The 27,987-nt window shown below is 37.7% G+C and overlaps 2 protein-coding genes across 2 annotated transcripts in view; one reads left to right on the forward strand and one right to left on the reverse strand.

The window, feature by feature from the left end:
• Positions 1-182: 182 nt before the first annotated feature.
• On the reverse strand, positions 183-27,892 carry LOC125120752 (uncharacterized). The gene is made up of 5 exons (XM_047769191.1): positions 27,830-27,892; positions 18,704-18,832; positions 7,694-7,906; positions 6,007-6,081; positions 183-394 (listed from the first exon to the last, which is right to left on the reverse strand). The coding sequence occupies exons 1-5, from the start codon at positions 27,890-27,892 to the stop codon at positions 209-211; spliced, it is 666 nt and encodes a 221-aa protein (XP_047625147.1). The 3' UTR covers positions 183-208.
• WDR72 (WD repeat domain 72) overlaps positions 7,949-27,987 on the forward strand; it is a 223,525-nt gene continuing 203,486 nt past the window's right edge. Inside the window, exon 1 of the mRNA XM_047766309.1 lies at positions 7,949-8,114. The gene's annotated coding sequence lies outside the window, so the exon portion shown is untranslated. The remainder of the gene's footprint in view (positions 8,115-27,987) is intronic.

Below are 27,987 nucleotides of genomic sequence, written 5' to 3' on the forward strand. Positions count from 1 at the left end.
TTACTGCAAATGCTATTTTTTGTTTTATTTCAAATAATGTTAATTTCAGTTACTTATATTGTTTTGTTTGCTCAATTTGTTTGTCCTTTTTTTATCTACTACAGTTCAAGCAGACCCAACAAATAAACATGTCAGTCATTTTTAAAATGCTCATCCATATCAAGTAATCCATTTATTTCACTTTTTTTTCTCCTCTAGAGGCACTCCCCTATGCCTTTTTTTCCCCATTCCCAGTATGGATTGGCTCTTTCTGGGCTTTGAGTGTGTCTCTCATGCTGATTTTCCCTTCACTTCTTTTCATGTTGACTTCTCTGTTCCTTTTGCTCCTAGGTATCATGCTTTCCTCTTTCTTGGCTAATGTCTTTGTTTTCTTGAAGGTATTCTTCACAGCTTCCTAAAAAATGTGATTAGAAGGTTTACCATCCTGTTCTTACATATACAAAAACGTCTTATAATGGTTTGATAACATGGCTCGATATAGAATTCAAATTTGAAAATTATTTCTTCAAAAAATTTGGAGACTTTGATACATTGCTTTTTGCAATGTGTAGCTGCAAAAAAGGTCTAAGACAATTATTTTTCTTCCTTTGCAGGTGACCTTTATTTTTCCCCTCTGGAAGATTTTAGAATCTGCTTATTATCCTTGGTATTGAGTAACTTCATAATAATATAACTTGGTACATTTTTATTTTTGCTTTGATAAAGATTTTTAAATTGTTTTAGTTTTAAGGATATTACTTGGCAAAATAAAAACTGGTAACCCTGTATTTGTTCCCATTTTCATTGAAATTTTACTGACCTATGAAAACTTCAAGTTTAGGAACTGCTTTGAGCAAGGATCCCTAACAAGCCTCCTGAGATCAACCAGTTTTTGCGGTCTCAGTGGTAGGAGAGTCCCTTGTCAGTGAAAATTCATATACACTGTGATCTTACAGTCTTACAAACAAAATGGACAGAACCTGCCCTGAGGAACAAGGTACCTTCCTCTAGGCATTATGTCTGCATTCAAGCATTAGTCATCAGAAGGGTAGTGTGTCACATGGTAATCTATTAGGAAGCTAGAATGAGAGAGGAAAAAAAGGAGGGGGGGCCACAGGAAAGAGGTTCCTTTGCAGGGAAAGAATTATTGTAATAATTCTTATATCTAGCATTTGCATATTGCTTACAGGTTACAGAGAACTTTACCTCACTGATAAAATGATTATCTTTCTCAAAATTGTGTGATTTATAGTCACTTAAATAGGGACAGGTCCAAAAGTCAAAAAATAAAAATATCTGGCCCTTGAACTTCACATAATTTTAGTTTTTGAGAAAAGGAAGGCTTCGCTGTAGAGAAGATGTTGAGATTATCTGCTGAAGCACAAAAAATGCAAATACTTTCAAGTAAACATTGTAAAGATTGCACAAATGAGGCACCTGGCCCTATTTTTTTTTTCTATTGTGAAATATCATCTTGTTATGACATTCCTTAAAATTATCCTTGGGAGCGCCTATTGTGGCTCAGTGGCAACGAATCTGACTAGCACCCATGAGGATGCAGGTTCGATTTCCGGCTTCGCTCAGGGGGTTAAGGATCCAGTGTTGCTGTGGCTGTGGTGTAGGCCCTGGGCTATAGCTCTGATTCAACCCCTGGCTTGGGAACCTCCATATGTCAGGGGGGCGACCCTAAAAACCAAAAAAAAAAAAAAATTATCCTTGACTTACCTACCCAGGCACTGATGTGTTTGCATTCTGTGGATCAGTTGTTATTACACTGGGGATAAACAGACCTAGTCTATTTAGTTCTATATGGTTAAATGAAAGATTCTAGTTCCTTTTTTGAACTCACATACAGTAAAATTAACACTTTTTGGAGTACAGTTCTGTAAATAATGGCAAACATGCAAAACAGTCACATAATCACCAACACATTCAATACATAGAACAGTTCCATTATCCTAAAAATGTATCCCATGCCCCTGGCAACCACTAATATATTTTCCGTCTCTCTTGACTTGCCATTCCCATGATGTCTGATATGTTTCATTTAGCATGATGCATTTGAGATTCAGTCACATTTTTGTGAGCATCAGTATTTAATTTCTTTTTGTTACTGAGGAGTATTCTAATATATGGATTTACCAGAATTTGTATATTCACCAGCTGAAGGGCATTTAAGTTGTTTCTCCTTATGAATAAAACTGTAATAAGCATTTGTTCACCAAATTTTGCATAAGCAAAAGTTTTTGTCTTGTGTAAACACCAAAAAGTAGGATTGGTATATCATAAAGTAAGTATATTTTTAACTTTGTAAAAAACTGCTTAACTATTTTCCAAAGTGTACCATTTTCTAATTCTGCATTGTATGAGAATTTTTGATTCTCTTTATCTTAACCAGCATCTGGCAATGTCAGTTTCTTTTTAAAATTGTAGTTATTCTTACAAGGGTTTACTGATATGCCACAGAGGGCTTTCATTTCTCTAATAACTAATTAATGTTGAATATATTTCATATGTTCATTTTCCATCTGTAATTTCTTTTGGGGAGGATTAACTGGCCAAATATTTTGAATTTTTATTTTAGTTGTTATTTTAGTTGTTACTGAGTTTGGAGAGCTTATTTTATACTATGGATACAAGTCGTCAATCAGATGTACAATTTGAAAGTAATCACATATACATATACATTCTTTTTCTAATACTATCTTACATCATGTTCTATCCCAAGAGACCTTCTGATTTCCTTTCGCATTTTCAATTTCCTTATTTCTATTTACTTTCAGAAAGATTACCTTAACTTTTTTATTCAACCTTTCTATTAAAGTATATATTTTTATTCTTTGAATGACATTTTTAATTCTTTCTTTTTACAAATACAGTGTATCAGATTTGTTTAATGCATTCAGCTCTCCTTTCCCAGAGAATATTTTAAGTTATATTCTATTCCCTGAATTGTCTGTTTCTTCCTTTTCTCTTTTCAAATTAACATGCTTTACTCTTCTTCATATTGGAGGTTTATACATAATCCTGACAATACTTTGTTTTTTATCAAATTATAAAAGTAAGATTCTTTACAAGTGGACACTTACTATAAGCGTTGGACTTGTTAAATAATGACCTTCATAGTCAGATGGGTACTCACTTATTTACTCGAGAAACTTCCAAATGTCATTTTCTGAAAGTCTTTTCTGGAACCACTCAATTTTATTTTGTGAAAATGTCCCCTTTGTCTTGCATGGGATTATAATACTTAGCTGTCACCCTTCTTACAGCTGATGGCATTAAAGCACTAGAGTGCCCATTCAATAAGCAGACTTTGTTCTAAGACTTTTATTTTTTCAAGACTTTGTTCATGAGTTAGGCAGAGTTTGGAGTCTTTCTGTTTATTTTGTTAGGATATGTTGGTGTTGTTCACACAGATAAATAAGCTTAATGAGCATTTTCTCATGGGTAGAAACAGACCACTTCTTGGGAGTGGGTGAGAATAATTAACTCTTCCTGAGGACTCAGAAGAGGCTGAAAAGAGAAATCACAACTAAATCTGGGTTTTGAAGTAAGAAAAGGCAAATTGATTAAAATGTGTGGAGAACAGGGATGGACAGAGAATTTGCATTTGCAGAAAGAAATATTTGCGCAGCCCATTTCTGAAGCAATAAAAGGGTTCAGTGCCATAATGTTGGCACTTAATATGTGGGGCCAGGAAGAGAAACAGCATTTCATATGATTTAAAGAAAAACATAATTAATTTGCTTCTTTTTAAGTATATAAGCCCTTTATCTTTTAAATGCTAAACTTACATATCTGTTTGCTTAGCCCAATCTATACTAATCAATGTATTCCAATTCTATCACTTGCTCCTTGGATCTAGTGACACATCATTTAAAAACATTGGTCCTCAATGTTCTCATTTGTAAAATGGAGACAGTATTTGCCTGTATCAGTCAGAATTTTTAATCGCGTTCAAGAGAAAGCAACAAAGGATTTTAATAAAGGGACACTGGATCTTTCTCAGGAAATGGAAAACTAAGTTTGGATGTGACAAAATCCAAAGTCATACTATGGCACTGGTACCACAGAGGCATCACTGCCACCAGCACCGGGCACAGATGCTGATATCTTTGCTGCTGTGCAATGGATGTAGCTGCTGGAAACACTGCACTGCTGGCTCAGGGAATCAGATGTAGCTGTGGTTCTGCCATCTTCCACACCAGACTGTATTTAGTTTGGGGCTATGAATTTGATTGGCACAACTGAGAACAGGTGTCCATTTCCTGGGTTTAATGGAGTACCAAGAGGTAAGCAAAGGTGCTGCTTTACAGTTTCTCCATGAAGATATAGGCTCTGCCTCACGAGGAGGGTGAGAGTTCTCCAGACACAGGACATAGGGGAAAATACTAGCTAGTGAAGAAAAAAAAATGAATACCCACATAGTTCAGGTTATCAAAGGGGTTTGGAAGATATATAAACCATGATAATGCAGAAAACTCTAAAAATGTTTGATATTACATTATTAGTAGTTCAATATCAGGGAAGGTTCTTGAATAAATTCTGTATTAATTTCCTACAGCTGTGTAACAAATCACCACAAAACTCAGTGGCCTGAAGACAACAAATATTACTGCAGAGTATCTATGGGTCAGGTATTCAGAGCTGGCTGAACTCTGTGGGTCGGGTGCAGGGGTTTTCATGAGGTGATAGTCAAGATGGCAGCTGGGACTCGAGGATCCATGTCTAAGAAGGCATCCTCATGAGGGGCCTCAGCCTCTTTCTTGATGGCTCTTGGCAGGAGACCTCAGTTCCTAACCACACAGACCTCTCTATAAAATTCCTTCAGTGTCCTAATGACATGTTTGCTAGCTTTCTCTGAGAGAGGGAAAACAAGGTGGAAGTTACAATGTCATTTTATGACGAACATTTGCTAGTTATTCTCCATCATTCCTCTCCCATTCTATTTGTAAGAAGCCAATCACTAAGTATAGCCACACTCAAGAGGAAGGAAATCAGGCTCCACCAAAGGAAAGAGTATTACAGAAGCTTTGAACATGTATTCGAACTCTCACAAGTTATTATTATTTCACAGAACTGGGCAAACTAATTTCCTTACGCATTATTTCTATTCCTTTTTATGTGTCAGAGAATCTATTCTGATATGAAGTAAAATTACCACACACCCTTCAGGGACATTTATTTTATCTGGTAAACATCTTTCAGTGCTTATAAAGGGAGACAGTTGCACTGGCTGAAATCTTATCACCAAAGAAACACATTTCAACTCTAAATGAAATATTTGTCCTTTCATCCAAAATACCTGAATCCTATAGTATAGAGATTAACAGACATCACTGTAATGGCTGTATCTATTGAGCCATGGCTGTATCTATTGAGGCAGTGGAGAAAAGGAGGAGATATATTTGTAATTCAAGGCACTTTTCTGAGAGCACAAAAGCATTCTAGGGACACAAATTTAAATGTCTTCAATGACCAAACAGGTAATACAAATAGTGAGCACTATAGAGACTGGTGAGGACTGTGACATTCAAATTCAATTTAAAAAATAATAGCAACAATGATACCAGGCTAGCCAAACCACTTCCAATGCCCACTTTGGTGCTCAGTTGCCAGCTTGCTTTTCCCACTGAGTTCTATAAAGTGTTACTTGATTTTCTTGGAAATTTAGCTTCTGAATTTACAGTTTTGGAGCCAAAAAAGATCTTGCTCTATGTAACCTAACTTTTCCAATTTATAGCCAGAAATATGAGACAGGGCACTTTTACTTTTGGGGGTGCTTGCCTCAGAAACAATATAAGCACACCTTGTTTCATTGTACTGCATTTCCCAAATACTGTGTTTTTTTTGAATTGAAGGTTTGTGGCAACTCTGCCATCAAGCAAATTTATTGGTGCCATTTTTTCTAAGAGCATTATTTTTGTAATGAGGGTATGTACATTGTTTTTTTTTTTTTAGACATAATGCTATTATTGAACACAATATACTATAGTATGATGTAAACATAAATTTTATACTCACTGGGAAACTGGAAAATGTGTGACTCGCTTTACTGCAGTGGTCTGTTACTGAGCCCACAATATTTCTGAGGTATGCCTGTATTAAAAATTATATTTTACAAGGTCAAATAAAAATAAGGTAAAGAGATTTTATTCAAAAGAATTTTATGCAGGACTATTGCTACTAGGGGATAGGGACTAATGCCAGAGGGAAAAAAAAGCTTTGATCCTTAGATTTGCAAGCCTTTGGAAGGCTAAGTGGAAAAGGTCTTTTCTAGTAAAAAATAAGTAATACTGAAAGAACAGGACCTGGGGAATTGGGATGAGCTAGAGTGGCATGATCTTAGAGAAGAGAAAGTTGCTCCTTGAGGTTAGCCTACCTTCAGGGGGCTGTTAAGGAGGAGTTGTATGCTGGCTCTGGCTGAAGGCTGGTCAAAGTTCAGGGCCAGGGAGACAGAGAAGCTTAAATGAAGTTTGGTCAAGTCAAGGTAGCAGGTATTTTGTTCAGATTGGTTAGTGAGCACAAACAGTTCAGTTAATCATTTATGATGCAAAAAATGGGAATTTGACAGGTCTGTGTCATAGATAAATAAAGTAGGTCTTACCAGTAAGTCTTATTTATTTGGGGAAGGATGATTCCTTGTAATAAACCAGTTCCCATTTCCAGAAAATGAAAGAAAGGGAAGATTTCTCTAACTCCTACTACTGTTTCCCATGATTATAGGGCTGCGAAAGTTCAACGTTGTCAACGACTGCACTGGCAGTAAGGACCAGTAGATTAATATTATATATTATGAACACTTTTTTCAACTTAAAAGGTTTTTTCTAACTCCCCTCCCCACTTTCATGGGCCATAAAAGTGGGCTCCAATCTGTGACCCTGAATGGTTGAGGGCCTTTAACATCCTGGGCTAGTTGTGGCAGAGCTCAGACAGGAGGAATCAAGCCGAGGGTTTTTTTCCATACCTGCATCTTTATTAAGACTGAAAGAGAAGTCTCTCCCTAAGAGATAGGATGAAAACTTGGAAATAGCAACGTTAACTTTGAAATAAAATTCTGCAGACTCAGAAGTTAAGGATAGATGAGGGAAGTTCATTAAAGTACTGGGGCCTGGGGTCACCTTAACGGTGACTGTTAGATGCTGGTCAACCATATTTATTATGTATCTACCACATGCTTGGTTTCCCTGCGTTCACCCACTTTACAGTCAAGGAGGGGAAGCCAATGCAGCAGGTAACTGCAATAAATTGCAACAAGTGTTATGACAGAGGAAGTGAGGCATTTGGGAGTGGACCTGAGAGGAGACCTAGAACTTGTGCTCTGACTTCCGCCTGGCCAAATATTCTTAGTATTTGGGAAGCCAGGTAGGTATCAGTGAAAAGGGAGTGGTTAAAAAGCTCTCCCACCTGCTTCCAGGAGTGCTAGAATCCAGGACCCAGTTGCCCACAGGGTTTGGAGGATAAAATAAAATAACGGAGAAACCTAAACAAAGCAAATTGTCCTTCCCATTTTCCTACACTATCCAGGCAGTTGTCGTACTTGGTCCACTCTGAGCAGGTGAGGATACTGGTTTCAGGGTGAGTTTTCTACCCATTCTAGATCCCTGGATTGGCACTTTCCACTTCCCTTGTAAAAGGTCCTGGGGCTCCCACTCTCTGTCATTGCCCCGGCCAGAGTCCATATCATCCGGCCTACCTTGATTCTCCTCACCTCAATCCGAGCTCTCTCCAGCCGTGGAAGGAGAGGGCACCTCGAGGCCCGCGGACCGGCCTGTTCCGGCTGCTGCCACCGGTGAGAGAGGGAGGAGGAGCGGGACGGCAGGGCAGCTGCAGCCGGAGGGAGCGGGAGCTGGGGCTGGGGTGGGGTGGGGCGGAGGAGGGAGCGGCGTCTCGTGGGGGCGTGCCCGGGGCGTGGCCGGCAACCCTGAAGGGCAGCCGCGCAGTTCTGCTGTCACGCTGCCCGGCTGCGGGGCACCTGCAGCTTCCCAGCACTCTGCCTGGGGTAGGGCTGACACCCCTTGGGCTCGGCTTGAACTCCCTCGCCCAAGAGGTGGGTCTTTCTCTGACTGCCCCTGGCTCTTGCTTCCCGCCCTCAAGCCGAGGGTTTGGATACTGAGAGGGGAGGAAGAAAGGTGAGCGTGGTAGTTGCTATAACCTCTTCTTTTGCTCCAAGTTCTTGCACGTGGAAACTTCCCTCTTCTACTCTCTTGTAGATGTCACATCAATAGTGGCCGAAGACACGCCAGCTGTGAAATTGGTCCTTTTGAGTGTGGCGGGGGTTGGCGAGGGGCTTAGTATACCTATCTGTGGTCCTGGAAGGAAATCTTCCGGATTTAGAGACCCGCCATTCACTAAGGAGAGAGTTTCTTGGGACTTGGAAATCGGACTTATATGGGACTGGAGTTTGTTGAATTCACTGAGTCCAGTAGCTGGGAAAATGATCCAGTGGACGCTGGCTGGCTAGGGTGTGACAGCTTGGGACCTGCCTCAGGCAAGGAATCTGGTAAAAAAAAAAAAATTCTGTTTGTGCACCTGCGGCTGAGCCAGCAATAAGACTTTTGTTACTTAGTAAAGTTGGGCAAGAATAGGAAGATAAAGGGGGTGATGTATGCACTGACGAAAATCTGGAAATGGTGAAGTAATAGTAATAGCTACCTTGCGGCCGGGTACTTCCTTATTCCACCTTCCTCACGGATTAGAACATTTTTTTGTGTGTTCGTTTTTCTACTCGGTTAAGATGCAAACAGAACATTGCTGTACACCAACGTTAATTTTGTCTTCCCCGTCTTCCAGTTCTAATGCTAAAAGAGTTCAAGGTCACCTGTGGAGACTGGGTCACCTGTTGGGAATATTTTTACTTAATGAAAGGATTTAGAAACCTGTTTGCTTCTTTCATCCCTCTTCTTACCCCTCCCGTCCCCCGCTCCCTCCCCCCACCCACCACACTGGGTGATTACTCTCCACCCTCCTTAATTTTCCCCACTTAAAAACCTGGGGGGTAGAAAGCAACCTCTTTTGTCATGCAAGTACGTGCAGTTTAACTTGATCTTGTGACTTTTGTTCCTTAGCCCTCCTTTAGTTCCTTTAGTAATCAAAATAAACCAATAGTGTTTTCTATAAAGAATGCACAGTCTTTTTCTATAAAGGAGGAGAAAGGGAAACTTCGTCCAGGAAATGGTCTAGTAAAGTGATTATTATTTTTTTTTTAAACAGCAAAATTAGGACTGTTGAGTTACAATATCTTCACTTCTTTTGGGGAATATGTTTTTAAATTATAATTATTTTATCAATAAAGTATCAACTGTTCATTCTCTGCCTATGTGTGAAATCTTACATAAATGGTCTCTACCTAATTAAGTGAACACTTTTGAAATCTGAGGTTTTTGTTTATAGAAGCCAGCTGGAATAGAAATGTATTTAAATTACCAAATAGCTCCATAGAACCTTAAAAATGATCGTATTAGGAATTACAAAGTTTCAGGATTGCTGCATACATATATATATTTGTGGCTTACACGTAATCGAATATATAAATTCACATTCTTTCTGTTATTTAATAGTGTTACAATATGTAGTATCTCTTATTAATAAGTGCATTATAAAAGACATTTATCTGGACTCCTGAATGTATGATTATTTTTTCCCCAAGTGTAACATGTATAGGTTAAATTCTACTCTAGACTGAGTTGGAGGCAGGGAGATGAGGTGGGGATAAAGACTAAAAGAATGTTTATATTCTCATACCAGACCATCTCTGAAGTTCTGGCAAGTCCTCAAATTAACTCTAGGGTAACAGCAAGTCCTTTAACTTATGAGTGTCATTTTTGTCTGCAAAAAAAGAAAATTTTGTTTAGTCTTAAAGGATATTCAGGTCCTACTGCATTCTCCTGTAAACGGCAACTCCTCATTTCTAGAGCTAGGTATCAGGGCTCTAGAGCAATATCTCTTCTATGCTCTCGTTCCCAGCCGGCTTCCTAACATACTGGTCACTGCCCCTGCCCTACCTATGCAGTGTAGTGCAGTGATTAAGGGTGTGAGTTTGGAGACTCAGGTCTGTCTTGTTTTTCTAGCTCTTATCTTGGGCAAACTGCTTATATTCTCCAAGCTCATTTTCCTACTCTTTAGAATAAGTATAATAATAATACTAGGGTTTTTATGAAGTTTAAATTAAGTGATGAACATTATGTAAAATAGCAGTGTCAGAGTTCCTGCTGTGATACAAGAGGGTTAAAGATCCAGCGTTACTGCAGCTGGGGGTTAGGTTGAAGTTGATGCTGGAATGTGATCCTTGGCCTGGGAACTTCCACATGCCATGGGTGTGGCCATTAAAAATATATATATTAATGTCTACAATTTCATAGTAAACCGTAAGAATTTTTTTTCCTCTAACACTGACCTCCTTTCTTTTTTACTTCTAAAGGTAAAATTTTACCTGGAAAAATTAAAGTCCTATACATGAATGTTTAAGAAGTAAACAATTACAGGATGAAGGAGTTGTAATTAACTGAACCAGTCAACCTTTTGGTAAATTGACCGTGTGCTTCCTCTGAGTCAGCAGTGAGTGGTGAGGGCCCAGGAAATTAATAAGATTTTAGGCTGTTTTAGTAGGAATCAGAATGTATATTGATAGCCAAGGATATTTTTTTCTACATCTGCCTTTTGCTCCTTGTGCAGACCTCAGAGACACACTCAAGAAGATCATTTAAAAGCTGACTTTTGAGGGAGGGGAAAGGAGAAAAGAGGCAACTCTTGAAGCCACATGTCATTCTTTCATAATGAATACATTAATTTTTGCCTTCCCCCTCAATATTTTTTGACTTCTTGTTACATGTAAAACTACCTGCCAGCAGAATGCAAAGGAAGAAGGAACAGTTTCCTACCCTCCAAGCATTCATAGTAGAATTCAGGTAAAACACACAGGCAGAATTAGAACAGAGTGATGAGTGTTCCGGTAAAGGTAGAAAAGCGAGTGCCTGGAGTAGAAGAGTGCTATGTATCAACCAGGCGAGGCTCAAAGGAGTTAAAATTTAACTCTGGTTTTGAAGGTTCCTTTTTTAAGGGAGTTTGCCAGGAAGAAATGCTGAGGAAGAGCATTCTAGGACAAAGGAAAAATTCCTGTGAAGTTATCACAGATTGAGAGAGGAGGAAAAGTGCACATCATGGTCCCTATTCTGTCCCTTCCTTTCCTGGCTACAGGATGTTGGTAAATTATTTTGCTTCTCTGAACTTTAGTTTCCTCAAATATAAAATAAAAGTTTATATTATTTACACTATTAGGTCCTTATTTAATCTTCATGTCTCTCCTATAAGAGAGTCTACCTCACAACTTTGTTGGAAGACTTAGTTGCCTATAAAACAAGAGGCTGTCTGATGCACAGGTGACAAGCAACCAGAGTGGTCCCTTCCACCCATCTCAGTTTCTTGATGAGAGAAAATACAACAGGAATCCAGCCTAGAGTTTAGATGGGACTTAGCTTTTTCACACGTAGCACTGAAAGCCAAGCGGACCAAGAAATGCTGTACCTATTCTCCTTGATTAGAAGGAAGTATGAAGTTATTTATACTTTCACCACCATAACCCTTATTCCTTAACCACTAGAAGCTTTCCTTCAACTAAGGTTGTATTTTTAGCCTACGCTGTAAGACCAGGCTCTGGAAAAGGAGTTCTACCACATTGAGAGATCTTTGCTGGACAAAGGTTAGCATTCCTGTGTTTACATGATAGAATCTCAGACCATTTTAAACCCTGCTTTCCTGCCCTGGTCCTTGTTTTCAGTCTGAGCAACTGAAGTGAGGCTTAGAAAAAAATTTTGATGGGAGGGGATCTGGAAAATGTATTAGTTATTTTGGAGTACCAAAATACAAACTGAATATTTTGGGAGGAATTTGTTCAATGATTGTACCCTTTCGAGATTTTTCTTTGGTCTTGCTAGCTCTTAAAATTCTTTCAAATTTGAAAGACTTTGCATCAAATTCTAACTTGATCATTCTTGAATTATCCCTTTTTGCAAACAGTGTATATGCATTAGGGTCTACAATTGAACACCTAGAGTTTTCTTCTTTTGGTCTTTTCTCCATCTGGAAAGACCTCAGGCAATTTTGTTGTTAAGTCCTACGGAACATGGAAGATTACTTTCTGTGAGTCATTTAGACCAGCAGTAGATAGAAAAGGAATTTAACTACTTTTCAGTCATTGGAGAGAAAAACAGTAGGTTATGGGCCAGACCTGGCCTGTTTGCTGTGGAAGGCCCAGATCAGGCCGGCCAGGTGTTGACAATCTCACTAAGCCCTACAGACCAAGCCCTAAAAACTTTTTGAAGAAATTGTTCTTCTTTGGCATTCATTTAGTGAATATTGCTTCAATTTTATAAATTAACTTGAATATTTCTTTCACTGTGCTATGCATGGGGGATGATGAGACTGATTTAAGTTCCTTAGCATCAAATATGAGTAAGCATGTCTTTGGAGAGCCATTTAAAATTCAGATTCCCAGCCTCAAGTTCAGATTCTCTCAGCCTCCAGAGTCAGGCACACAGTAGGTACTTCATAATATTTGTTAAGTGGATTAAGTGCCACTCTAAAAATCACTGTTAAAATGGAATTTATTTTCTGTCATATATTTCATAATTTTCTCCTCTTAAACAGGAAAAACTGCTAATTCTGTGTTTCCTATTGAGAAATACAATGTATTCAATTGCAGTTATTTAGAGGTTGAAAATAAAAAAGAATTTTTAATGGCATTTTACATATATTTATACATATATATTTTATATATATATATATATTTTTTTTTTAGTTAAGAGACACTGTGACTGTGATTCCTTATAGCCCATTATGCCACACAGGTACAGACACTCATTTTTGCTTCCTGAGGCACTGGGAGGCGAGTATTTGAAATATCTTCTTTACATGCATTTTGATTCCATGTTGAACAAAATATACGGACAGAAGAGTTGCTGCTGCTGCTTCTTCATTTTTTTTCTTTCAGCAAGATCACAGAGATAAACTAAGTCAGAGCAGCTCTCTTGAATACCACACAGGTACAGACACTCATTTTTGCTTCCTGAGGCACTGGGAGGCGAGTATTTGAAATATCTTCTTTACATGCATTTTGATTCCATGTTGAACAAAATATACGGACAGAAGAGTTGCCGCTGCTGCTTCTTCATTTTTTTTCTTTCAGCAAGATCACAGAGATAAACTAAGTCAGAGCAGCTCTCTTGAATAGCTAATGTGTGTTGCCTGGAGAAAGAGAAAATTATTTTCTGCCCTCCATGTTGATGTGTATAGAACATGTGTTCTGAGTAGCTGCTATTTTCACTGCCTCTTTTTCCAGTTGAAGTGCAACATAAACTATTTTAATTAATATTGTGTCACCAAAAGGGATTGAAATAGCCAATTGAATTCTACCAAGATAGAGTCTTTTGATGAAAACATATCTTTATTGATTGTGGATGAAGAAAATCATTCTTAAAATGAAATCCAGAGAAAAATCATATCCCTCAGAGAAAATTTCTGAGTGGCAGGCTGAGATTAACATCATAAAATTGAATTTGTGCTGCAAGCCTTTGATGTAATCAGCAGCTGGGAGATGGTGTTGCCCTTGCCGTGCTCCCTCTGATTGTGGTGAATTATTGTGTGGAATGAAATAAGTGTTTCTTGGGTCCCTCCTCCAAGAAATACAAACAAGGTATTACTAGGTAGTTTCTTGCTAGTTAAAATGGGTTGGATCGATTCCAGCCCTGTCAGGCTCTCATACTGCCATGAACTATAGGAGTTGGGCATTTATTTATGCCCCAGGGACAGAATTTCTTGATATCACTGGACAGTGACTTCTTACTTCAGTGGAAACCCAACAGAGAAGTCACAAGACGGATTCCCCTTGCCAAGGACTTTTTTAAGCAGACGCCTGGATATGTTAGAAAGTATTACATTTGCCTAGTTTCTGTTGGCCTGTGACCAGTCAAGTCCTTCCCTGTCTCCATCAGCTACCTCTCGTGACATACAATGCATTGAAATCACTGCAGTGTGGAAATCTCATCTTGTTCTATGACACCAGTGTTAAAATGGGCTTTTTGTTGTGTTTCTGTATTAAGTCCTGATGCTTGGAAAACACTCTTGCCCGTGCATGTACTTTCACACATGTAATGAATGGGTTTTGTAAATTAAGTGGAGAAAATCTATTTATACATTTACCCTCAGATTAAAGAGTGATGTGGCACCTTAATCACCCCTGTGGTTAGACCTAAGTTGGTTTTGATTTGTTTTGTTTTTAAAGAAATAGGTAAATGGCTCGTCTGTAAACAAGGTAGTGGCATCATCATTTTGTACTCTCACTCTCAGGTCATTTGAGAAGTAGGATGATTCTTAAAGTCAGGTAGATCTAGGGATATAATCTTTGCCCAGAGATATAGATTTATCAAGCTTCTTTCCTAATAACACTAATGGTGGGTGTGTGGGTCAAATAAGAAAACACACGGGAAAGCCCCTGGTACAACACAAAGTCTAGAATGACATTTAGTGAACACGAATTTAAAATACTTTGTCTTAAGACTAGGAAAAAAGAAGAAAAGATAATTAAAGCAGAAGGTGGGGATATGGTCTGGAATAAGGGAAAGTATGAGGAGCCAGGACAAGGGACAATGCTCAGAAGAGGTGAAGTAGGGGAATATAAAAAAGAGTTAGGACATGTCTTTGCTCTCGACAGAAAATCCACAAAGATGAGAAGAATGGTTGCAAATGGCTCCTCCTGTGTCTTGAATTAATGCTGAAATGGGCTGAAAGTCCCAGAAAATGTTTTTAAATAATTGAATACTACAGGAAGGCTAAAGTTCCTTTGGATTATGACCCTCAAGTCCTCCTCTACCACTCTCTCTAAACCCCCATGGAATTCTGCAATTTGTAAGCCTTCTTGACATAAGTCTGTTTTGGTCACACTCCTGCTAGGATCCTGGAGTGTAAGAGAGTAGTCCTAAAGGCTTCTCTGACCTGACCAAGGCATCTGTTTTGTGGGCAAAGTCAGAAAACACTAAACTAGTGGGTTTTAAGGAGCCTTCTCCAAATAGGACTTATCCACACAGGTTCATATTCCTGCCTGTGGGGTGCCTTCCATCTATTTATACTGTGAGGAAAGGAATGTCATAATGGCAGTGGACTGACTTCTAGTGTCAGTGAGTACTGAAGATAACAGAAGAGAAATAGATGTCAGGGCTAGGGAAGGAGAGAACTAGCCCACGAGAAAACACACAATTTCTAAGAGAGAAGCTAGGAATATGAGATGCTCCATCGATAGCCATAGGAGCTTAGCATGCTTTGCTCTTATATCTCAGCAATATTTATCCCACGCTACTTCCCATCAGTTATTATGTACCTATGACTTGATTCTTAGATTGTGAATTTCTGGAGATCAGGAACCTGTGTTTTTTCACCTTTCATTTAGTAGGGCTTTTCATAAATACTTGTTGAATTAATAAATGAATGTATTCTTTTCTCAGGGAACCTATCTATATATGTGGGCAGAAAGAAGATTTTTACACAAAAGGAGTAAAGAACAGAACTTGGTATATGACCAGTTGTGTGATTTAAACTAAAATTTAAGGATATGTCAACAGAATTGATATATACATTATTAAGATTTATGTTTTGGCTAGAAAGAAACAAAATCTGTCAGTTGGTGTGTTAGTTTACTAGGGCTGCCTTAACAGAGTACCACAAACTGAGTGGCTTAAATGATGGAGCGGCTAAATATTGTCTAACAGTTCCAGAGGTTAGGAGTCTGAAATTGAGGTGTCAGCAGATGGTTCCTTTTGTGGGCTGTGAGGAAGAATCTATTCCATACCTCTCCCCTGGCCTCTGGCAGTTTGTGGACAGTCTTTGGCATTCCTTGGACTGTAGAAGTATCACCCCATCTCTGTCTTCGTTTTCTTATGGCTCTTTCCCTATGTGCATCTTTATTCGAATTTCTCAGTTTTATTAGGATCTACTTACTGGATTGGATCTACTATAAATTATGAATAATAAAATTAAGGATTATAAATGGCAAGGATTGTATGTATCACACACACTCTTTTGAGATTAAAAAAGCCTTCTGATAAGGGTAGCTGACATTTATTGAATGCTTACTCTATAATGATTTCCATGGATTATCCCACTTCACTCTCATATTTACCCTCTTAAATTTGTTATTATTTATTTACTTTTTATTGATGAGGAATCCAATACAGAGTTGTAAAGTAACCCACCAGAGAACATACAGTAGTGGAGATGTCCTTGGAATCCAAGGTGACCAAGCTCTAGGGCCTCACCACTGGGTGCATGCTGTCTCCTTAGGCTTATTGCAGGTAAATTAGGTATTATTCCCATTTTATGGATGAGGAAAGTAAAGTTTTTCTCTTTTTTTTTTTCCGGTCTTTTGTCTTTTTAGGGCCACACTCATGGCACATGGACGTTCCCAGGCTAGGGGTCTAATAAGAGATGTTGCTGCTGGCCTGTGCCACCGCCACAGCCACGCAGGATCCGAGCCATGTCTGCGACCTACACCACAGCTCAGGGCAACACCTGATCCTTAATTCACTGAGCGAGGCCAGGGATCAAACCTGCCTAGTCAGATTCGTTTCCACTGTGCCACGACGGGAACTCCAGGAAAGCAAAGTTTAAAGTAATGAGAGACCTTCCTGGGTCACAAAACCAGCATGTGTTTAATATCGATGTGTCTAATATTTGGGATTTGAGTTTAGATGTTAACCTCAATGACCAAATCCTTTCTACCTTTGATTTAATGCTCACTTGTGTTTCCTCCCCAAACATTCTTGCATTTAGCTTTTAAGGCACTCATCTCACTGCTGGTGACTCAGGACATGCCTGTCTCCTGAGATACCAGAGAGCTCTTTGAGGTTTGAAGATTCTTGTCTACATTCCTAGAATCTTGTGTAATCTCTAGCACATAATAGATAGTAAATATTTTGCAACTAAATGTATATAAGTAAAGGCGAAGGAGCCAAAGAAAAGGGAGACCAGTTGAAATACACAAAAATAAGGATGAATAAAAGGAGTAACTGAGGTGATAGAGGATGAAATTTGGGGTAATGATCAAAATATTATCATAGGTGATTAGTATGAATATCTCAGAAAAATAAGCTAAAAATAAGGTAAGTATATGGAATGTTGAAGTGATGAGAGGAAGCTTTTGTCTAAGGGCCTTGATTTTCTTGGTTAGTTGAAAGGAAGGATCATCAGCCAAGAGTGCTGGGGTATAAGGAGATGCCTGGATTGGAGTGAGGTTTATGAATGGGTAGTGGAAAGATTTGACTGTGGGATTGGATTAGAGACATGTTTCCCAGTAGACATCAAACATTTATGTTAACAGACAACTCATTTCAATGTGCATTTTGAAAAAAATTAATCAGTATATAGGTCCCATGACTTATGTGGTTATTAATTCTTAAGATAATTCTAAATGAGATAGTTATATATTTTAAGTTAATTTAATACTTAAAAATAAATGAGCTAAATAAATAAGGAAATAGTTTTACAGACTGTACTTGGATATGGCAAAGAAAAATCTGAAACAAGATTGGAAATAGGTTTACAGTGCTCATACATTTCAAAACAATTGTTTTGTCTAATAACAGGAATACCTAGTTAAAACTAATCATAAAATGACCTGGTTATACATACTTTGAGACCAGGGAATGTGTTTTTCTGTTCTTTGTTTTCTCTACAGCCCATCTCACCACCTTGGATACATTTTATTCTTATTAAATATTTGTTGAATTTATTTAAGAATGGACTAGACCAGTGATATTTTTTGTTCATGGTAGGTAACTCTAGGCTAGGGAAAAGAAACCAATGATTTTGACTGAAAATATTCAGAGTTAAATGTAATGTAAATTAAAAAGAAAAATAAAATCCACTTCTTAAAGCCTAAAACTAAGGTTTTAGACAAGAGGGTTTCTGTTTCATGAAGTTGTTCACTGACTGAATATAAATAAAATGAAGGAGCCACCCCGAAAGAAATGAATTGTCTTTCTCCTATTTCTTTTTCCAGCCAATGCTCATCTCTTGACACTTGACTGTAAATGTAACACACTTGGCATTAATCTTGCTATTTTAACTCTGTTGCTCTACAGTTTAATAAGCAAGAAGTTGATGTTTGAAAGTAGTGCTCTGTAGTCTTTGACTCACAAGTCTGACAAAGTTGCAAGGTGTAATCGAAACCTCATCCATGGAGTGACAGGGATTTGATTTCTTGGCTGTTTTATTTTACACATGTTCCAGATTATAAGTGTGTGGATTTCAGAGATTATTTTGCATATCTGTTTGATTCCTCTCTTAATCTCTGGATTATTTTACTATTGATTTTACCTACCAAGTTTATGCCCTCCTTAATAAAACACATTACTTTCCAGTTTCTTAAGTAGCAGTTAATCATTCAATAATAAGCGTTTTCGAGGAGCTTGGCTTTGATGTTGGTGAGGGGTTAATTATGAAATTGTCATGCTCTACCAGGTAAACCAGGTGGATTTTTATGTGTTATTCAAATATGCCTTGGGCAGCCTTTGACTGTAGAAATTTTTTTTTCTTTTTCTAAGGAATGATCTGATTACAATCTGTTGATGAAATAAGACCTTTTGCTTTGGGAGCATCTGCAAACAGACAGGTTTTGGGGGTCAGGACTTTAGCTGAGACCAGCTGTGCTAAAACCCTTAGGTCCCATGGATACCTGAAGCTGCTTGCGGCATTTCCCTGTGTTAAAGTAGTTCTTAGGCTGGCCTCTCCTGATGCCCAGGTGCTTTCCTGTCACTTCATAAAAGTCTCCTTTGTCCTCTTCCAGTTTATTACCATTGACTAGCTAGTGGTATGACAGCAACCAAACTACTTTATTCTTATCCCCAATTTATTTTGCTTTTTCAACTTTATTAAGGAATAATTTACATACAGTAAGCTACCCTCATTTAAAATGTACAATTTGGGAGTTCCCATCACGGCTCAGTGGAAAAGAATCTGACTAGCATCCTTGAGGACGAAGGTTTGATCCCTGGCCTTGCTCAGAGGGTTAAGGATCTGGCGTTGCCGTGATCTCTGGTGTAGATGGCAGACACGGCTTGGATCTGAATTGCTGTGGCTGTGATGTAGGCCAGCAGCTGTAGCTCTCCAATTCGATCCCTAGCCTGGGAAACCTCCATATGCCACAGGCGCAGCCCTAAAAAGACAAAAGACAAAAAAATAAAAGTAGGATTTGATGGATTTTAACACCACAAGCTTTTTAAAACTAAACCTAAAACTTAGTAATAGAGGGAGTTCCTGTCATGAGTCAGCTGTTACGAACCCAACTACTATCCATGAGGATTCTGGTTCGATCCCTGGCCTCACTCAGTGGGTTAAGGATCTGGTGATGCCGTGAGCTGTGGCTCAGATCCCACATTGCTGTGGCTGTGGCATAGACCAGCAGCTATAGCTCCGATTAGAACCCCTAGCATGGGAACTTCCATATGCCTTGTGTGTGGCCCTAAAAAAAGGAAAAAAACAAAAAACAAAAACTTAGAAACAGAACTCTCCTCTGGGCTCAAGAGGACCAAGTTATCTTCTTTGAAGGAGAGAATCATAAGGTAATTCTTTTTTGTCCCTCACAGTACGTAAGTACTTATATATGAGTTTTGAAGAAAGTAAGTGGGATTTCTTTGCACTTAAGAGATGGGATTCTGGGACCACACAACTGTGAGAGATTGATGTGAGATTCAAACCCAGACCTGTTTTATCCAAAAGTTTATATTATTAACTGCTACACTGTTTTTACTTTTCCCAAAGATGTTTACTTTTGTCAGAAGTTTATTGTCAGAGTTCATGGATAGTAACTGAGGACTTTATCCTTTGTAATTTTTTATTGTCCTCAGTTAAGGGATTTGGGGTTTGTCTTTGTCTTTGAGGCTGGTGAGGCAGACTCAGTGTCAGGGCGTGTCCCTGAGGAAAGTTATTTATGACAAGGTGAATAAATCTAGTGTCCAGTGGACACCAGCCACAAAACCACATTTGCATCATATTTATCAGACAAGTTAGAGAAATAAAAACAAATTATTACAGAGAAGACGACGAAAGTGAGAAGGAGGATGGGGGCTGTAATGGTGTGTTGTCTTTTCTCATGCTTGCCAAGTATTGTAATTATGGAGAAGGACTAGGAAGTGCCACCCCAGCTTCGAAAGCCAGTGGAGGCCACTTTGCAGCCTGAATGCATGAGAGATTTTATTGGTGGTTTACTTGACTTTTTGCTTTTTGTTATGTATTTATTTTTAATTTTTAAAGAATGACCAACATAAAGAATTTTACGTAGGAGGTCACTAAGACTCTTGGGTGGGAAAGTCTGGGTTGTCTTTGTCATGGTTGTTGGAGGAGAGTGTCTGGTGGAGTGTTAAGAGACTAGGTTCTAGCTCTCACTCAGCCACTCTCGACCTGGGTTACTTTGGCCAAGTAACCAATGTCCCAAGCCTTTATTCTCTAACCTGTACAAGGGAGGTGGGGATGATAGTGATCTCAAGTCTTCCCCCCACCCCCCCTTTTTTTTCCCCTGCACCCGCAGTATACGGAAGCTCCCAGGCCAAGGACTGAATCTGAGCCACAGCTGCGACCTCCACCACAGCTGTGGCATCACTGGATCTTTAAGGAGCAAACTGAGGATCAAGTAACATTTGTTAGCTATTAATGGAGGAAAAAGACTAAGATTTTTATGACTCCTGCTCTGTTTTCCTGCCTCTTTTCTTCACAATTAATAGAGATAGTGGTATCCACAAACTAATGATCAAACTAGAATCAGAAACTTTATATTTTCATCCATTTGAGTGGAACATGAAAAGGGGAATTAGGGTAGTTACTTTCCCCAAAACATAAGTTCTACCACAACAAAAAGACTGTGTCTCTAGGAAAGTCACAGCACCTTTCCTCCAATTCCTCATCAACAACATAGGACTTTAATATCTCATCCTTAAAGTTTCTTTTAATTCTTCGTGAACTCTTCTTGCTCCATTTTCAAGACTAGACATAGTCACTTAAGAAATATTTAGTAAATGTCCCCTAGTGTGGCAGACAGTGTGCTAGGGACTTGGGTTCAAACAATGAAAAGACATATCCATCCTTTACCAGCTGCACCTGGTGATTTAAGAGCCTCTCTGACTTTAGTAGGTGATCAGAAAGTTCCAGTTGCTAGAATAGGTACCCCTTTGCTATTTCTATTTTAAAAATTTCCATTTAAAATGCAACAGTTTGGGGAGTTCCCATTGTGGCACAGTGGCTAACGAATCTGAATAGGAACCATGAGGTTGGTTCAATCCCTGGCCTTGCTCAGTGGGTTAAGGATCTGGCGTTGCTGTGAGCTATGGTGTAGGTCACAGACGCGGCTCGGGTCCCACGTTGCTGTGGCTGTGGCATAGGCCGGGTGCTACAGCTCTGATTCGACCCCTAGCCTGGGAACCTCCCTCCACACTCCGCGGGTGCAGTCCTAGAAAAGGCAAAAAGACAAAAAAATAAAAATAAATAAATAAAATGCAACAGTTTGGGAACTCCAAGTGCTTGTGGTTAGAGTTTGTGTAACAGTGGCTACCAGCATGACTGTATTACCAGGAGATTTATTTCTTAGTTGTGAATATGTTTTTCCAAATCTTATAATGGCTTGGATCTTCTATAGCTTTAAATTATTTATGTTCCTAAACAATTTTTACTTAATTCAGTGTTTCCATCCTTTTTCACATCAAAACACAGGAAATGATCATATTTGTACATACACTGGGTTAAGGGTTTCAATTTCTCTCACCCTTCGTATCAGCTAGTCACATTCCAGATATGTGCCCGGGTGTATGGCTGAGAAGTTCTGAGTTATTTAATGCATCTTATAGTCAGTCAACAATTAGATACATAAAGGAAACACAAAACTCTACTATTGAAATTGTGTCAATGAAAATGACAACAGTAAGTATTCTGTATATTCACTACAAGAAGTTCTTCCTTCAATCTGTAAGGTGCATTTATCTGATAAAGATTCTAAGAATCTAATATGGACCACCAAATGGTCATTAATAGTTTAAAACATAATCAATGTTAAAAAGGGGAAAATCATAATTATTTCATTGAATATGGCTCTTTCTAGAAAGGAAAACCTTCTCAAATGTCATGTATCTTGAATGACTAAAAACCATTTGCAAATAATAGCATGAAATCTTCTCTCTTATTGAGAAAAACAAAATGTGGAAATTATAAAAACAGACATTTGACTTTATTAGCCATAAAAGGTAGGAAATCCAGGCATTATGTAACAAACGCAATTTTGTTCTTATTTAATATGTACCAAAATTTCAATCTACATTTAAATATACAATATTAAAATAACATTTAAATTTAATAGTTTTTCCTTTCTTAGGTATAAATTGAATTTGTCTTTATATATAATTGTGTCAAAACCAACTTTATAATACATACTTTAATAATTACTAGATCTAAAAAAGTTTTCCTTAAATTGCTTTATATTATACTATTCAAAAATAACAAAATAATATGTTTATGAAAGGAATTTTGAGAGACTTATTGAAGAAAAGGACTAAAATTAAAAGAATGGGAAAGTTGATAGGTCACAGCTTACTCTTATCTGCATAGCAGTTATATATGTCCAGAGCATTGCACTATGATGTTACCTAGTAGTAAAGCCACTTCATTTTTATATATATGTGTGTGTGTGTGTGTGTATATATATATATTCTATAGATAGAAACCAATATATATATTATAACCTATGTATATAACCAATTTATACACACACACACATATTTCCCACCAATTATTCAAAACTACATAACTGAGTAATTAATTTACATGGGTATTCTACCTGAAGGCTGTGAGCTTCTTGAAGGCCTTAGCTCACAGCCTTCAGGTAGAATACCCATGTAAATTAATATGTCCAAAAATTGTCATATTTTGGAAGGCTGCCTTCAAAAATTTCGGTAGAAATTATCTGAAAGGCAATTAAGAGTAAAGATTATGTGTATGTATATAGGTTTATATAATTATAAATGTGTTTAAAAAATATAAAATTATTTATTATGGGTTTTAATAATTATATAATATTTTGATAGTTATACTGATTATATAATAAAATACGACATCAAAATCTAAGAGGTTGTACTTGGTATTGTCACTAGATCCAAATGAGAAAAATTTATTTGACCTTTATAATATAGTCTGTAACTTTACCCTGTCTGTGGGATTTTTTTTTTTTTTTTGTCTTTTTAGGGCCACACCCACCACATATGGATCCATAGTTCCATAGGCTAGGAGTCTAATCAGAGCTATAGCCACAGCTACAGTACACAGCCACAATAATGCCAGCATCTGTGACCTACACACACCTCACGGCAACACTGGACCCTTAAACCACTGAGTGAGGCCAGGGATCGAACCCACATCCTCATGGGTACTACTCATGTTTATTACCCCTGAGTGGAAACAGGAACTCTGGGAATGATTCTTTTTTAATGTCCAATGTAAATGTTTTTTCCCTCCAATGTAAGTGTTTATTTTAAAATGTCTTTAATTAGACCAGATTTAAAAATCATTTAAAGGCCTGTAAACATCTATCAATAGTCTTGATTTAGACATTCCAAAAATATCATTCAGGCATTCAAATTTGGGAAACAATAATTATAAACTGAGGGCTGTGATAAAGGTTTGTAATCCCTTCCCAAGATTTTACAACTTGTCTAGAGATATAATTATTTGAAATGGGACAGTATACTTCTCTCTAGGGCAGACTTTCTTCTCTACATCACAGACTTATCCTCTAATGTAGAGTTTCTATAATAGACTGTCTTTTCCTTTGAGGTTTGTTTGTTTGTTTGTTTATTTTTTTTCTTTTTTGACTGCCTTGTGGCATGGACCAGGGATCAAATCTGAGCTACAGTTGCAACCTACACTGCAGCTGTGGCAATGCTGGATCCTTAACCCTACTCTGCCAGCTAGGGATCGAACCTGCATCCCAGTGCTGCAGAGATGCTGCAGATCCTGTTGTACCACAGCAAGAACTCTTTGAGGTTTATTTTTGAATAGAGATTTCTGAGGAATTGTACAGGGTCTTAGAAAACATGTATTTATTCCCTTTCCTGTTGATAGTAAACCACTAAGTTTCTGAAGCTACTTTTAAAATTTTGCTGCAAAAAAAAAAAAAAGTGACTTCTGGAGTTCCCATCGTGGCTCAGTGGTAAATGAATCCAACAAGGAACCATGAGGTTGCGGGTTGGATCCCTGGCCTTGTTCAGTGGATTAAGGATCCGGCGTTGCCTTGAGTTGTGGGGTAGGTTGCAGACACAGCTTGGATCCCATGTTGCTGTGGCTCTGGCATAGGTCGGCAGCTGCAGCTGCAATTAGACCCCTAGCCTGGGAACCTCCATATGCCGTGGGTGCTGCCCTAAAAAGACAAAAAAGACAAAAAAAAAGTGACTTCTGAGATGTGCAACCTTTTAATCAGTTACTTATTCTCACTTTACAACTTGCTTAGTCTCTCAGAATCTCAGAATATAACTGATCCTAAGAGTTATCTACACCCCATTCCTCATTGTCAATTTTCTTATAGGTGAGAGGGATCAGATTAATGGTCCCCAAAGTGACTTCTTGCCTGAAATTCTAGATTATTGGAGTTTATAATGTAATATGTACAAAGTATAATGATAGAATAGTATGTTTATTTATTCTTGTATGCTTTTATTTGCATCATTGAATTTATTCCTTATAAGAATATTGAGATGTAGGCAGTGCAGGTGGTAGTACCCTCATTTTTCAGAGTATTATCTTTATAATCTGGAAATAAAGGTAATAAGTAAGTGGTAAAGCAGTCCTAGATCTAGGTCTCCGAATACCAGGTCTGTTTGCACTACATTTAGCAATCTGGACTGTTCAGGATGAACTTTGGTTGAGATCTGATTTTTTGTGACTTTGGCCTTTGTGCTTTTTAATTTTCTAATTTGGATGTGTTAGGGATCTTATGACTATTAAGGCTATGAATAGTCTATGAAATGCTTGACTTGTTTGATTTTCTAAACTTCAAGTGCCTTGTTTTTTTTTTTTTTAGGTGCTTAAGTTTGTAAATATTTGCACACATACTTGCTATATAGATGTGAGTCTTTAGACTGTAATGTATACTTCCATTTATTTATTTATTTTTTTTATTCTGGAAATAGTTATTGAGTGCTTGCCTATCCTAAGCCCTTTTCTGGGCCCTGAGAATACAGCAATGGACAAATCAGACAGAAGTCCCTGCCTTGAAGGATTTAAATATAGTGAATTAGAAAGGAATATAATTTGAATAAGATTTGTAAAAAGTATAATAGTAGAAAAGTTTGATATATGGGTAACCATTGCTAGTGTCCCAAAGTACAGCAGCTAAAATAAAAATAATAGTAACTTACTGACTACCACTCTGTGCTCTACATTGTAAGCATGTTCTCCTTTTACTCTCAACAATACTCTGAACTGGGTGTTGTTATTATTCTCAGGTTATAGATGAGAAAACTGTAGCTCAGAAGGAATAAGTGACTCACATTTAATTCTATCCCAATTTGAATTTCATACTCTTAATCAATTCCCTCTCTTTTGGAATATAGAGCTTATAAATAATAAGGAAAAGAAGTTACTCAACTGATATTGTTCTTCTATAATCAAGGCCCTGTGATTCAGGCACAGGGAATATAATAATGATTAAGAAATGGTTCCTATCTTTCACAAAGTATGTAGAAGGAAGAAGCATCAAGATCACCTTAGTTAAAAAAACATTTGTCAAGAACCTATTATTATGGGCCCACAGGACGCTTTGCAAAGTGTAGTCTTCATTCTTGGAGGAACTGTATCACTTCATTAGGGAGACGTCAATGCAGAGCAGGTTATTTTCAGGGAGATTAAAAAACCAGAATAATATAAAGTGGCCCATTATTGGGTAGACAATATTGTAGTGATTCAAGTTACAGATCATTTTCTGGAGTAATAGGAATATAAATAACTCACTTCAGGGATTATTTTTCTTTGTACAGTGTTAGCTAATCATTACAAATATTTTAATTCCCTGACAGATGTTCCCCAGATTCATTTCTGCCACCTTTCTACTTAGCAATTTAGACAACTTTCCTTGACCACAGTTTCCTAGGTTAAGTTAAAAGTGTGACAGGTGAGTCCATGGACAAATGGACAAGAGCCAAGTGCACATTGCTTGTAGACAGAAATGCCCAGTTCCCTCCGGGGCAGTGTAACCAGGAGCACCCCTCTTCTACTACTACTTAGTTCTGAGAAGCACATATTAGTCAAGCCAACAATGGAGGTCAATGCAAATGGCTTTTGAAAAAGATGGTAGTATGCAAATGGCTTTTGAATGGTGATTTTTGTTGGAATACCAGAAGCCTTGGGGAAAAGATTATTACAAAGTTAGGAGTAGTGATTTTTCATAGTAAAATGTTAAAACACATCCCTGTGGATCCTTCTCACTCCTACCATCTTTTTTATCTTCACTTGTATCATATTTATGTGGTATTCATGAGAACGAGATAGTCTCCCAAGTTAATTTTCCTGATAAATGCAACATTATCTATTTAATGCTTTGTCTTAGAAATTGATAAAACTACTACATTCTGCTTTTCTGCCTTCTTAAACAGAGCATATTTGGTGTCTTATAATCTTTTGTTCACCCATAATGAACAGTAATTTTTCTGGGCTGGAATACCATGGAACCCTCAGATGTGCTGGATATTTGGGTTGACTTGCTTTTACAGTAAAAGCCCTAGGACTGCCAGATTTTGTCGCTCTAATAACAATTTTGTGGGACTTCCTGCCTGCCTGCCTGCCTGCCTGCCTTCCTTCTTTCCTCCCTTCTTCACCTGTGAAGCCATCTGATCCTGGACTTCTGTTTGTTGAGAAATATTTTATTACTGATTTTAATACTAATTTACTAGCAATTAGTCTGTTCATATATTCTCTTTCTTCCAGATTCATTATTGGAAGATTATACATTTCTAGGAATTTATCCATTTCTTCTAGGTTGTCCATTTTATTATCATATAATTGTTTGTGATAGTCTCTTATGATTCTTTGTGTTTCTGCAGTGTCAGTTATAACATCTTTTTCATTTCTGATTTTATTTGGGCCCTCTTTTTTTCTTGATGAGTCTGACTAGAGGTTTATCAATTTTGTTTATCTTTTCAAAGAACCAGGTCTGAGCCTCACTGATCTTGTTTATTGTTTTTTTAGTCTGTTTCATCTATTTCTGCTCTGATCTTTATGGTTTCTTTTCTTTACTAAGTTTGGATTTTTTGTTCTTTTTCTAGTTATTTGAGGTGTAAGATTAAGTTGTTTGAGATTTTTCTTATTTTTTGAGGTGAGCTTGTATTGCTACAAACTTCCTTCTTAGAACTGCTTTTGCTGTGTCTTATAGGTTTGGAAAGTTGAGTTTGGAAAGCATTTTTTTTTTTGATAATTATATGTTCATTTTAACCCTGTAACTAACACAGGGAGATAGTTATTTCATGAAAATTATCATTTAGGAAGATACCAAATACAGAAATGAGTCAAATAAAGATTATTATTAAAAGTTACATAGGTGGAACTTGAATATTACAGAAATCATGAAAGCCATACATGAAGCTTCTGAGACTTGGAAATACTGTTCTTACAGAAAATATTTACTTTTTAATAGCAAAGTCAGATATGTGTTATTTAGATGAGGTGTTATTTCTGGGAAGAGAGAATCTGCAGCATTGTCTTGAGATTAGTGTGTTGATAATTCTGTTCTTCTTGAGAGGCCTTGCTGGACTTTGGAATGGGTAAGGTCACCCACAATCAGAGCTGGGTGTGGGGTGGGTAGACGATCCTTGTCCTTCTCTTTGTTATCATCCGTCATCAAGAATTGGGATAAAAAACATTCTTTGACAAACTAACACTGGGCATAGTAGTATTATCATCTGACTACCTTCTTCTCTAATTAATGGGGAACCA

The sequence above is a fragment of the Phacochoerus africanus genome, chromosome 2 (assembly GCF_016906955.1).
Source record: "Phacochoerus africanus isolate WHEZ1 chromosome 2, ROS_Pafr_v1, whole genome shotgun sequence".
NCBI classification, from domain to species: Eukaryota; Metazoa; Chordata; class Mammalia; order Artiodactyla; family Suidae; genus Phacochoerus; species Phacochoerus africanus.